The sequence below is a fragment of the Pelophylax lessonae genome, assembly GCF_965119305.1.
Source record: "Pelophylax lessonae genome assembly, chromosome: 9".
Classification (NCBI taxonomy): domain Eukaryota; kingdom Metazoa; phylum Chordata; class Amphibia; order Anura; family Ranidae; genus Pelophylax; species Pelophylax lessonae.
In genome coordinates this window covers 33,195,411-33,208,962 of record NC_138776.1, presented here as the reverse complement: position 1 = coordinate 33,208,962, position 13,552 = coordinate 33,195,411, and the positions used below count along the sequence as shown (strand labels likewise).

The 13,552-nt window shown below is 44.2% G+C and overlaps 1 protein-coding gene across 1 annotated transcript in view; it reads left to right on the top strand.

Moving 5' to 3' along the window:
* Positions 1–13,552, top strand: part of LOC309563657 (transient receptor potential cation channel subfamily V member 6-like) — a 93,816-nt gene that overhangs the window by 59,051 nt on the left and 21,213 nt on the right. The window contains exons 7-11 of the mRNA XM_082268231.1: positions 187–333; positions 2,053–2,262; positions 2,346–2,432; positions 9,301–9,377; positions 11,821–11,986. Of these exons, the coding sequence (XP_082124357.1) occupies positions 187–333; positions 2,053–2,262; positions 2,346–2,432; positions 9,301–9,377; positions 11,821–11,986 (687 nt within the window). The remainder of the gene's footprint in view (positions 1–186; positions 334–2,052; positions 2,263–2,345; positions 2,433–9,300; positions 9,378–11,820; positions 11,987–13,552) is intronic.

The following is a 13,552-nucleotide window of genomic DNA, read 5'->3' as shown; positions in this document are numbered from 1 at the left end:
TGTAGAAATATAATTTATACCAAAAATAGTGATTGATTTGGTTAGTGATGTTGGACTGTTATTATTTTGAACACAACTGTATGTGCTCATCCCTCTAGTTCTTGCCTTGATCTTCTCTTGCACATAATCTTGTTTAATATATTAAATAAATGTCGTAATTTTTTTTTTCTCCCTTTCATCCCTTAGATGTTTCAGCACCTGCTAAAAAAGCGTAAGCAGATTCAATGGTCTTTTGGTCCTATCAATTCTATTCTGTATGACCTCTCGGGCATCGATTCTTGGGACGAGGATCAGTCTGTGTTAGAGCTTGTGGTATCTTCTAGAAAGAGAGAGGTATGTAGGGCACATCAAAGCCCAATACCAGACAGAACTATTTTTTTTTACTGCATTAAAACTGTTATCTTCAGCTGTTGCTGGAGCATGCAAACATCTACAGAAAGCTCATGCACCAAGGTAACAGAATGTTCGCAGCACAGAGAAATGGCATGTACACAGTCTAATGAAAATGTCAGCAAATAGTATCCAAGCCTGATCCTGCCTGAAAAGTGTTCTGGACATTGTACGCATGCAGTGTTTGAGAAATGTTTACAAGTGTATAGTGTTACAACACTATGACCCTGTTACTAGGATGCAGGCGACTTTTAAAAGAAGCCACCCAACGTCCACCATTGCTAGGGCACAGGCAGCTACTCATGGAAGCCACCTATCTTCTGCTGCTAGGATGCTGGTGACTTTTCAAGAAAGCCATCCAAAGACCTCTATTGCTAGGATGAAGGCAGCTTCTCAAGAAGCCATTTAACATCCTCCCATTGCTAGCACACAGGCAACTTATTATGGAAGCCACCTAATGTCCTGCGTTGCTAGGACACAGGTGGCTTCTCAAGGAGGCCATCTAACATCGTTCATTGTTTGAATGAAGGTGAATTCTCAAGGAAGCCACCTAACCTCTTCCGTTGCTAGGATGCAGACGGCTTCTCAAGGAAGCCACCTAATGTCCTCCATTGCTAGGGCACAGGCAGCTACTCATGGAAGCCACCTATCTTCTGCTGCTAGGGTGCAGGTGACTTTTCAAGAAAGCCATCCAAAGTCCTCTATTGCTAGGATGAAGGCAGCTTCTCAAGAAGCCATTTAACATCCTCCCATTGCTAGCACACAGACGACTTCTTAGGAAAGCCACCTAATGTCCTGCGTTGCTAGGGCACAGGTGGCTTCTCAAGGAGGCCATCTAACATCGTTCATTGTTAGAATGAAGGTGAATTCTCAAGGAAGCCACCTAACATCTGCCTTTGCTAGGATGCAGGTGACTTTTCAAGGAAGCCACCAAATGCCCTCCTTTGCTAGGATAATTGCAGCTTCTCAAAGAAGTCACCTAGCATCCTCTGTTGCTGGGACACAGATTTGATCACAGCCAAGTTTTTGAGCCCTAGGGAAAACTGTATTTAACAAAAAAAAAATGCAATTCAGTTTTTTTCTTTCTATTCCCCTAACTGTTTAAAAACAGCACAGCAAACAGGCGCCACAGACTCAGCCGATATGTGGTCTAGCGGCATTCATCTTTTGCGTTAAATGATACCCAGTCTTCTGCCCAGCCCACTTTACTTAGTAGAGTTCCAAGATGTCATGAACCCGCCCCCTGGGGGAACAACATTATGGAACCTTACACTTACATTGCAATATAGCAGAAAATGGCACTGATATCATTACATCAATAATGCTTACTGCAACACTGAGGATCAGTCATTGTTGGATATAGTTGGAAGAGTACCCAGCACATTAGATGGCCAGTTTGAAAAAATCTAAAAAAGTAAGTATATTAAAAAAGATTAAAGATTATTTTAAATAATGATGGCAGAAGCCTTGTCTAAGGATACTTCCATGCTATGGTTAATTTATCTGATGATTGTTTGACTTGCTATTTTTAGCTGTATTGAAGAACTCACTTCTCTATTACGATGATGACCTGAGAAATTATTGCGATTCCATTTCCTGCATTTTCTACTATTGTACTTCGAACTTCAATAAAAATAATGAAATATAAACGTATCTTTATAGGCTCGGCTTATCCTAGAAATGACTCCTGTGAAAGAGCTAGTCTGTTTAAAATGGCGGAGCTGTGGTCGACCATATTTTTGGCTGTTGGCAGCAATCTACTTCATGTATATGGTATTCGTTACTGTGAGTTGCGCCTACCGGCCTCTAAAGTCCATTCTGAAGTCCAACGATTCACGAAATCCCATCATCATGGTACAAAAACCTCTGAGCGTAAGTAGCTTGCTAAATGATGAGTTGTGGGCACTCTTTTATTAGTCACCTCTGATGGCCTTTTCTTTTTTGGCACCCAACAGGAGGCCTATGCTACTTATGAAGATCATCTTCGTCTGGGTGGGGAGCTGATCAGTGTGATTGGAGCATTGGTTATTTTACTTCTCATGGTAGGAACTTTTAAAGTCTAAGATTTTTTTTTAGAAATTGTTGTAGTTGCATTTAAGCCGTAATGTTTGAAAATGTCACTATGAATTAGGTGATAATACTTCTTGACACAAAGGGGTTGATTTACTAAAACTGGAGAGTGCAAAATCTGGTGCAGCTTTAGAAAAAAACAATCAGCTTCCAGGTTTTTTTGTCAAAGCTTAACTGAACAAGCTCAAGTTAGAAACTGATTGGCTACCATAGAAAACTGCACCAGATTCTGAGTGCTCCAGTTTTAGTAAATCAACCCCAAAGGATGATGAACTCAATTTTAGCTTCCTTAATCACTAGTAGATACTGTTTACTCTTTTGCAAAATGTTGGTGAGCTTGTTGGACATTCCATTCCAAAACCAAGGACATTAATAAGGAGTAATGCCAAAACCAAGGACATTAACCAAGGACCAAGGAGTAATACTTTATAGTTTTTTGTAAGATTAGGTACTATCATTGTACAAGAAGACCTGACTCCCAAGCAACATTCCAGTCCATCTCAAAGGTGAGTGGCGGAACTACCAAGGTCGAAAGGTCGCACTTGCTATCGGGTCCTGGCCTGTCGGGGGGCCCAAGCAGGTTGCTTGATGCAGGGCTCCGAGCTGAGAGTGTCTCTCTCATTCAGCCCAGATCCTGCACTGACAGTTCCCCCTCCCTCCTCCCTTGCACGGATGGGGGAGGAGAGAGTTGATATACTCCTTCTTCTCCCACCCCTCTCCTCCTTTGTGCACAGCGGGAAGTGTGAAATCCAGCAGCTGAATGACAAAATTCCGCTGCTTAGCTTTAACCCTCCCGCGGTGCACACAGGAGAGGGGCGGGAGGAGGAGCACATCTCCATTCCCATCCGTAGGAGGGAGGGGGAAACTGTCAGCGCAGGCTCTGGGATGTATAAAAGAGATGCTTGCAGTCCTACTGAGGAGGCACTGATAGGCAGCACTGAAAGGCGGCATTGATGGGCACTGAAAGGCAGTATTGATGAGCAATGATAGGTGGCTCTGATAGGCGGCATTGATGAGCACTGATGGGTGGCACTGATGGGGCTGCACTGATAGGGCACTCATGATCAGTGCCCTGATTATCATTGTAAAAAAAATTTACTGACAGCCTTGTCGATTAAGGGCTCTCCTTTCCTCACACAATGTGGGAGGACAGGACCCGCTGATAATCGGCAAGTCTGTTTTCAGCTGATCACATGGTAAAGGACAGCTGTGTATTGCCCTTTACCGGGATCTGTGATCAGCTGTGTCCAAAGGACACAGCAGTCACAGAGTGCCCTAGATGCGCGCCCCAGGGGGCATGTGGGAATCAGGGATCTAGAAGAATGTCCATGGATGCCCTCCTAGAACTGAAAGCCCAGGCCCTTTATGGTTTCTTGCACCGGGGCCTGAAGGTTCTAGTTACGCCTATGTCAAAGGTGCTTGGAAGTCCCAACCAGCAATTTCAGCCCTACTTGCTGGTCTATAGATCTCCCTATCCCTCTTTTTCCCTCTACACATGCTTACATTGATTCCTTACCCAGCTGCCTTGACTCCAAAAAACAAGCCCACGTAGTGGGGTCTATCTATAAAAAATGTGCTGAACACAGATGGCTACGCCACCAAATTTTACAAGCTTGCCTCTGACTTCCTCCCTGACACTCTTTGCCACGTCTACCAACATGCGTGGGATGGGGGTTTGTATCCTCCCACGGGATCCCAGGCCCACATCAAGCTTGTAGCGAAAACAGGTAAAGACACCCTACACCCGGGCTCATATAGACCCATCTCCCTCATAAATATAGATGTAAAAATCCTCTCCAAAATTATTGCCTCTTTTCTCTCACTTATACTTCCATTTCTTCTACATCAAGCCCAATCAGGTTTTGTACAGGGTCGCCCTGCCACACTTACCCTGCGCAAAGTTCTCCTAGCTCTGGAATATGGCAAAAATCACCCTGAATGCAATGCTGCCATCATTTCCCCTTGACGCCGAAATGGCTTTCGACAACATTGGCTTCTCTTGACTGTTTATGGTCATGAATGCCTTGGGCTTCACGGGCCCTATACTACAATTTTTACGATCAATGTATTCTCTCCCACGGCACACATTGTCACACCCTCATTTATCTCACCGAACATTCTGCTTACCAAAGGCACTAGGCAGGGGTGCCCCCTCTCCCCCCTCTTGTTCAACATAGCCATTGAGCCACTCTCGAGATTTCTTAACTTAGGGGTTAGTGGCATACCAATAGGTGATCAGGTTTTTATGGTCGCCGCTTTTTGCCGATTACATTTTACTCTTCTCCCCGTTACCTTCCTCAGATATATTGCTCCTCAGGGAACTGGTCTCAACATTTTGTAAGTGTACAGGGCTACGCATCAATTTTGACAAGAGTGAAATCTTGTCCCTTAACCCACGGCTGGCTGGATCCTGGTTGGGCTCCTCACCATTATTGGTGGCGAGTCATCATATTACTTACTTGGGCGTGAAAATAGGCAGGGATCCCTTCTCACTGTACTTCTCTAATTACCCTACGGTTATAGCCAAAATTGTGCAGGAGCTGGAAGCCTGGGCGGACCTCCCCCTTTCGCTCATTGGGAGATGTCACTTATTTCAAATGGTTTCTTTCCCAAGATTACTATATCCTTTACAAACACTCCCACTGCTATTGAAACATGTTGACATTCAAAAAATACATTCTGCCCTAAAAAAAATCCTTTGGAGAGAAAAGAGACCATGGATCTCATTGCAAAAACTCTCTCTCCTGAAGAGTGAGTGGGGAGCAGGTCTACCCAGTATTAGTTTGTACAACCTTTCCTGCCTATTGTGACAAGGTATTGATTGGTTAGCCAGGAAATCGCAGTACTCCAACTAGGATCTAGAGGTTGCTCTTGTCGCGCCCTTCAACCTTCAGGCTATTCTCCACTCTAGACTATGCATTACCACCATACCTGAGATCTAATCTACTTATCAGAGACACAGTTATCGCTTGGAGAGAGGTGAGGAAGCTTTTGGATCTCCCTTTTACTATCTCTTCCCATCTACCTACTACTGGAAAACCGATGTTCCTTCCATCAACAGACTACAAAATCTTCAAATTATAGGCCTCCCTAGGTCTGACCTCTCTCTCGTCAGTTATAGATCCAACCTCTGTTTCCCTTCGTCCGTTTTTGTTTATCGCTCAACAATACTCCCTGCCTTCTTCACACGCCTTCTATTACCATCAGCTGTGTAGCTACCTTAGAGTTGCTTCCATCCTGGCAAGAACCCATGTCAGCGTTCCTTCATTAATGCCCTAGTAGACCGGGAATTGTATTCTATTTCTTAGATTTACTCCGTTATTACTCACCAGACATTCAAATATCGTACAGTTCCCTTTAAACCCTGGATCCCGATCATCAACACTCCAGATGCCCCAGAACAAATCCTTCTGGGCTACAAAAAAGTTTGCGCTCTGGTCCTCAATGAAACCTGGCGAGAGACTCAATTTAAAATAGCCCACAGGGCTTATTTCCCGTTCCGCCATGAGAAACAGGGCCCCTTGTTGGCTCCTTGCACTTGGTGCAATGCCACTCGCCCAACTCTTTTTCACAGGCTCTGGGAATGCCCAGCCATCTCTACCTTCTGGGACCAAGTAATAAGTTTGTAATTTGTAGTGTCACGAAAATCCTTCTTCCGAAAGAATCATTGCTATGCCTTTTTAGCTGTGACAAACCGATAGAGCCTTCACCAACAAGTGCCTCCAACCCAATCCCACAATGGGCTCACGTATGTCTTCTTACTGCAATGCAGGCCTGGATACATACATCACCTCCACCGATAGCCTTGGGGAAGCAGGCACTCCTGAAACTCTTTATATTGGAAAAATTAGTCACTATCACTCAACAATCCAAGACAATGAAGAAGTTTATCAACAGATGGCACCACTATATGGAATACTCCTTTCCCCTTTTGACCCCTTTTAAGTTCACAAGCTGGTACATCCAAGCAGGCCCTTCAAGCACCCTGGGTAAGCTCAGGGTAATCTCTCAACACAGAACATTACTTCACAGGACCCCTGATGCATTCCAGTGACACCTTCTTCATTACTACTACTTCTACTGTTCAGACGCAATATTTGTTTTACATGTACTTATTTAGCTTAGCCTATTCCTTAATCCTCCCTGGCTTCCGCTCCTCAAACTCCCCTATTAGTGAATAAAGTGCCTTTGGTTTCACGTCCCAAACCAGATACTATATTGTTTACTTGCATGTCTTTTACTGCTGCATAGCTTGTTGTGATATATGTTTACCTAAGTATTGCTGATAGACCCTTGGGCCTCAGGTTCAAAGTGTTGTACCGTTTGTATTATTATTGACATTATATGTTTTTCTCCCTATGTAAAAATGTTAATACCTGCCTACGTTTTTGTATCTTTATATGCAAATCTCAATAAACAACTTATTAAAAAAAAAAAAAAAATGTGCTGTGCAAATGTTTTAAGCATTCACTTAGCTGTCACAAATAATTCATTATTTTGCTTAATACATTTATTTCCTATGATCGCCAGCTCCATCTACTGGCATGAATGTGATATTATCCTGATTGAGATATTTCAGGAAATACCAGATTATGGCAACTAGACGGAGCTGATAATTGTAGGAATTAAACATACCTGGTAAAATTTGGGGTTATTTGTGACCGCTAAGCAAATGCGTAAGATTTTTTTTTTATATAAATAAGCCCAATTGTGTATATGGAAAGGGAGCTTGGAGATATAGTTGCGGGGGGGGGGGGGGGAGAGGAGGGGAGGGGGGATGCCTCCTACAAGAATTTTAAGAGCTTTCTCACTACCGAAACAAGGTAAAAGAAAACAAAATAATTCTGGACATGATCTAGCGCAGGGGTCTCTAAACTTTTTAAACAAAGGGCCAGTTTACTGTCCTTCAGACTTTTGGGGGGCCGGACTGTGGTCATGCAGAGTAGAAATTGCCCTGGCGTCAGTGGGAGTAAAAAAAACAAAAGTAACTCTCCATCGCTCAGGTGCTATGCTTAAGGGAAAATACTTTGTTGATAGCGTCTAGGATCTTGCTGCTCTCTCAGGACCATGGGTATCCACATATACCGTGTTTCCCCGAAAATAAGCCCAGGTCTTATATTAATTTTGGCACCAAAAGACACAGTAGGGCTTATTTTCGCGGTAGGTCTTATAATGTTCTGTCCCTCTCTGCCCTCCCTGCCGCCTGCCAGACATCCCGTGTAAACCTAGTTTAGTGTATATAAAATCCTAGGATGCACTTTATTAGTGTTTTATATACTGTCCAGTGAGTGTTTTTGTAATACAATTGTGTGAAATACCTTCATTATGGTACATCGCTGCTCTGTGTTCAGCTAATCTCCTGCTCTCTCCTGTCTTTCTCCTCTCATACCGTAGCTGTCACAGGGGGATCTCAGCCCCTCCCCTCTGCAGTGTACACAGAAGAGCCGGTGTTCCGTGGTAGATTAGATTAGAATAGGTTTAGCTGAACTGCCGCTCTGCTGTCCTCTTTTCCCTGGCGACAGCTGGGGGTTACGGAAGCACCGATGTACCGAAGGTATTTCCCACAATTCAAAACGAACACTCGACGCTTCTGTGTAAACTGTAGAGGGGAGGGGCTGAGATCCCCCTCTGACAGCTACGGTATGAGAAGAGAAAGACAGCATGGAATCAGCTGAGAGCAGAGCGGCCATGTAAGGAAGGTATTTCGCAGTATTATATTACAAAAACACACTGGACATTATTTAAAACGCTAACAAAGTGCATCCTAGGATTTTTCATACACTAAACTAGGGCTTATTTTCGGGGTAGGGCTTATATTGCAGCCCGCCCGATAATCGAGATAGGGCTTATTTTCGGGGAAACGGAGTACTAGAAACGCAAGGAAAACAAAAGAAGGGCGCACCAACCTGGTGCAATTCCATTAAAACATTTATTGAAGGCTAAAAAATTGTATCATACTCACAAACGCATGTAGAAAATACGCATGTCAAATCACTATACAGACAGGTAACCTCCAGGAAATGAATTCTTCCAATGCTGCTGGAGGGAGTGGGAGTAAACAATGCATCTTTAGTGTTAGAGGAAGAAATAGCGCCCTGTCGTTGGTGTCAGTGGGAGGAATATTGTCCCATCTTTGGTGTCAGTGGAAGGAATAATGCCCCATTGTTGTCACCACCAGGAATTATGCCTTATTATTGGTGTCAGTGGGAGGAACGGTGTCTTGTATCAGTGGGAGGAAAAGTAATTAAGGGCCGGATAAAATGCAAACAAAGGGCCGAATCCGCCCCCTGGTCCACAGTTTGGAGACCACTAATCTCGAGCAAGGGATCTCTACACTTTGTAAACATGGGGCCAGTTTACTGTCCTTTAGACTTTAGGAGGGCTGGACTGTGGCCATTGGGAGCAGAAAAGGTCCCAACGTCAGTGAAACAAAACAATGCCCCATCTTTGATGTCAGTGGGAGAAATTATGCCCCATTGTTGGTGTCATTGGGAGAAATTGTGCCCCATCATTAGTGTCATTTGGAGGAATTGTGTCCCATCCTTGGTGTTATTGGGATAAATTGTGTCCCTTCATTGGTGTCAGTGTGGGGGGCATTGTTGGTATCAGTGGATGAAATAGTGTCCCAAGGACCGGATAAAGGCAAGCAAAGGGCCGCTGTTTGGAGACCATTGATCTACAGGGAGATAGAGGTTTGGTGCTTATAATTGGGTAACCCTGGGCGTATTCTTTAAACCACAAAAACGTATTTTGAAATTCAGGGGAGGGGCTATGAAGTTTGTTGGTTGCCTATGCTCTTTGCTAATTTTCTTTGTTGGTTTTCATTTTTATTCCTATTAGATTCCTGACCTCCTACGAGTTGGAGCTACCAGATATTTTGGGCAGACAGTTCTTGGTGGACCTTTTCATATTATTATGTAAGCATCTTTACAAACCTCCCTGACATACATTGTGGGGTTTTCAATATCAATGAATCAAAGTTGGGTGTAGAGGTCAACAAACACGCAACATTGCACCCTTTCTTTCTTTCATTTAAGTCTTTGGATTTTGCTTAAAGCCATCTTCCTTAGTTTGACAGGTTCCTCTTCTCAGATAGAACCCTTCCCATTTCCCAGCTAGAGGATGTCCAGCATTGGCTAGCTGTTTTGTCCACAGCCTGGCTGTCTCTGGCCTGCCCTTTTCATTCATTAAATGTCAGTTCTTTTATCCATGAAAACTCAGAATCCCATGTGGGTGTTACCTAGGGCAGTATTCATGCAAATGCAGACCAATGAGGTCATCTTTCTATCACTCTGCCCTGTCCTCCTTTCTGCATGCTTTTTGTACCGCAGCGCACTTTCTTGGCTCCTTCTGCAACTGCTGCTGCCACTTTTCTGAGCTCTGCTGTACAGGGACAGCAAACAATAACTAGCAAAAACCTTATTAAAAATGACCTTTGGATAAATAACTACTATACTTAGTGTACTAAAATTTGCATACCCAAAACAGACCTTTTTTTATTGGGTGATTAAGGTTAGTAGTACTCAATCAGGGTTCCTCGGCTCCCCGGGGTGCCTTCTGGGCTTTTTGGGGGTTCCATATTTTTATATAATGTCATGTGTTTCCATTGTGTTGACAGGTTGGCTGAGGGTTCTGATGTGAAAATGGGGAAGATAAGAACTCCCCATGTTAAAGTGAGGGCTGAGGAATTTCATGGGAAAATGGGGGGCTGAGGATTCTGATGCGAACGGGGGGAATTCTTGGGGACATTTATGTGGAAGAAGGGGGGCACTGAGAACTCTGATGTGAAAGGGGGGGGGGGTGCTGATGTAAAAGAGGGACCCCATTTTAGAGGAGTGTGCCATGAGATTTTGCATACTTGTCACTAGGGATAAACCCAGGCATGTTCGGATCCTAGTCCCAACCTTCCTGAGCTATCCCTCCAGGAAGCCATCACTGCACACCTCCAACCCTGATGCAGTACTGCTAGGGGGTCCTGGCAGTCTAGTAAGTGGAACATCCTTAGGGAGTGGATCTTCACAAGATTGCACCTTTTTGTGGCACGGATTGCACTGATCTGCATACTAAGAAGCACTTTTAGGCACTTTCACTGGCCACTTGCTTAAAGTTTTGAACTGTTTTGGGACTTTGTATTTTGTATTTTTATATTTATATTATACTCATCTATTCACTATTGTATTTTCATATTTATATTATACTCATCTATTCACAATTTTCATACATTTGATTTATGCACATGCAATTTTGCACATCCATATGTGATTACATGGGATTAATGCACATTTGCACTATTATGTGAGTTGCACATCCTATAGGCACTTTGTTTGATATGCACTTTAGGGTGAAGAGGCAATAGCTGTAGTCAGGGCTTTTTTTTTCAGAGAATAGGTGCAGGAACTCCTCCTTTCTGGGTATCCCCTTGTCTCCGCCCCTGTCACCCTTCGAGCATCGTTCCTTGGTTCCAAACCCCACCCACCTCCCAGTACTGCCCCTTTCAGAGAATATAGAACCAAGTAACATTTGTGGTATAAAGTAATTTGCATGGCATTTGTTAACGATAACAAGAAAAGCAGAAAAATAGATCCCCTGCAGCCAGGAACACTGGATTCCCCTGGCAACAATGGACCACCTGCAACAAAATACTCCCCCGCCCAGCAAAAATAGACCCCCGGCAGCAAAAACAGATCCCACCCGCAGCCAGCATCAATAGACTCTCCAGATCCCTCCCAGCAACAACTGACCTCCAGCAACAGAAGAGCCACCTTCAGCAACAATAGATTCCCCATAGCAACATCAGACCTCCCCCTCAGGCAAAAATAGATCCCCTCCAATGACAATAGATCCCCAGCAGCCAGCAACAATAGATCCTGTAGCACACCCCAGCACCCCTTTCCATTACATACATTTAGTGCTGGAGGTGCCGGAACTGCGTTCCCCCGCGTTCCCGCTGAAAAAAAGCCCTGGCTGTAGTCCTATCATTTTTACACCTAATTGCACAATTGTCACTTTATACCCATTTTGCGCTGTGTATTATTATCTTTTACCAACTATGAGCAGCCTAGTTAGGGCGTGTGAATGTGTAGTTGCAGGTTGGGAAATGCCTCACGGCCTATGATTGGTGTTGTGCATTGACGGCTTCTTGGGGGGTGGGGGGCCTTTGGGTTGCTTAGGTGGCTTGGGACTAGGATCAGAACACGCCTGGGCCTATCCCTACTTGTCACTAAAGAGGTTGAGCTGCACCGGTCTAGCCCTTTTTTTTCCCTTGCTGGCCACTTTTGCATGTAATTGCTTTTCTAATGCTTTGTATTTCCTTTTTTTCTGCTGCCCAATGCCTAAAATGTCTTCTGTTTCCTTCCTCAGAATAACTTTTGCCTGTATGGTGATGGCAGTTTTGGTGATGAGGGTCACCAACAGCGATGGGGAGGTAGTCCCTATGTCTGTGGCATTGGTTCTTGGATGGTGTTACATCCTGTATTTCACCCGAGGCTTCCAGATGCTCGGACCTTTCACCATCATGATTCAGAAGGTACAAGTTTCATAGCTGATATTACTTTGCATTTTGTTTTTTTAAGTGGTACTCTGGACAAAATTTTAAAAATTACATACATGAAACAGTCTGTTAGTAGCAATAACACACCCTGTAACAGTTTTATTATCTGTTGATCCTACCAATGGATCTGTTATTGTTACATTTCCAGCAAAGCTGGTCAACCATGAATGGATTGGAGTCTCACTGGTCAATATCAAGATTTTGAACTAGCTGTATTCTAAGTGTCCGTTCACACTAGGTCGGATCCGACTTCGGGGCGACCTGTTAAGTCGCGTGCAGCACAACTTCGACGCGACTTGCACGGACTTCATAAAATGAATGTCTATGCAAGTCGCTCCAGGTCGCCCCGAAGTAGTACAGGACTCTTTTTCTAAGTCGGAGCGACTTGTGTCGCTCCTATTAGAACCGGTCCTGTACTACACAATGGGACGCGACGGTGCACGACTTGTCAGGCTGACCAAGTCGCCTGACAAGTCGTACCAGTGTGAATGGAGACTAATGCCACGCGTGGCAGCTGTATTTTCTCTTTGATGCCTTAGTAGAAATCCTGTTGTTTCTTTTCTGTTCTTTATTCATCTGAAAAAAAATAATAAAAATCTATTAAAAATAAAAGTGACAGTTACAGGGGTTGGGAGAAACCATATAACTTTGTCGTGCTTTGCCTTTTGGTTTCAACTTTTTTTTAACAATAATAAAAAAAAAAAATGTAAAACTATTGCTGTTTCTGCTTAAAGTGATAATAAATGTTTTTTTTTTATGAGTAACAAATATGTTATACTTACCTGCTCCATGCAATGGTTTTGCATAGAGCAGCCCAATCCTCCTGTTCCCAGGACCCCCTCTGGTGCTCCTGGCTCCTCCTCTTTTCCAAGTGCCCCCATAGCTGGCAGCTTGCTATGGGGGCACTTGTGCATGCTTGCTCCTAAGCCCCGCTCTGTGTGTCCATAAGACCCCCAATCCCTCCTCACTTGCTGTGATCGACATTGCCATTGGCTCCCGCTGCTGTCTCTAAGCCAATGAGGAGGCAGAGACCCGAGAGAAAAAAGGAGAAAGGCTGGTGTTATGGACATCGGCTAAAACATAGTTTTAATGTAGCATATGAACAACAGTCAAATAAAAAGCCAACGCGTTTCAGCCATCAGGCCTTAATTGTGGGAGCAGCTGCTCTCCTGCACATAGCTGGATCGCGATCGGGATCAGGTAAGTATTAGGGGAGGCTGCAGGAGGAAGCTGCATAGTGAAGGTTTTTTACCTTCATGCATACCATGCACTTGCTGTGATTGACATTGACCTTGGCTCCAGCTGCTGTCTCTAAGACAATGAGGAGGCAGAGACCCGAGAGAAAAAAGGAGAAAGGCTGGTGTTATGGATGTCGGCTAAAACATAGTTTTAATGTAGCATATGAACAACAGTCAAATAAAAAGCCAACGCGTTTCAGCCATCAGGCCTTAATTGTGGGAGCAGCTGCTCTCCTGCACATAGCTGGATCGCGATCGCACTCAAGTAAGTATTAGGGGAGGCTGCAGGAGGGAGCTGCATAGT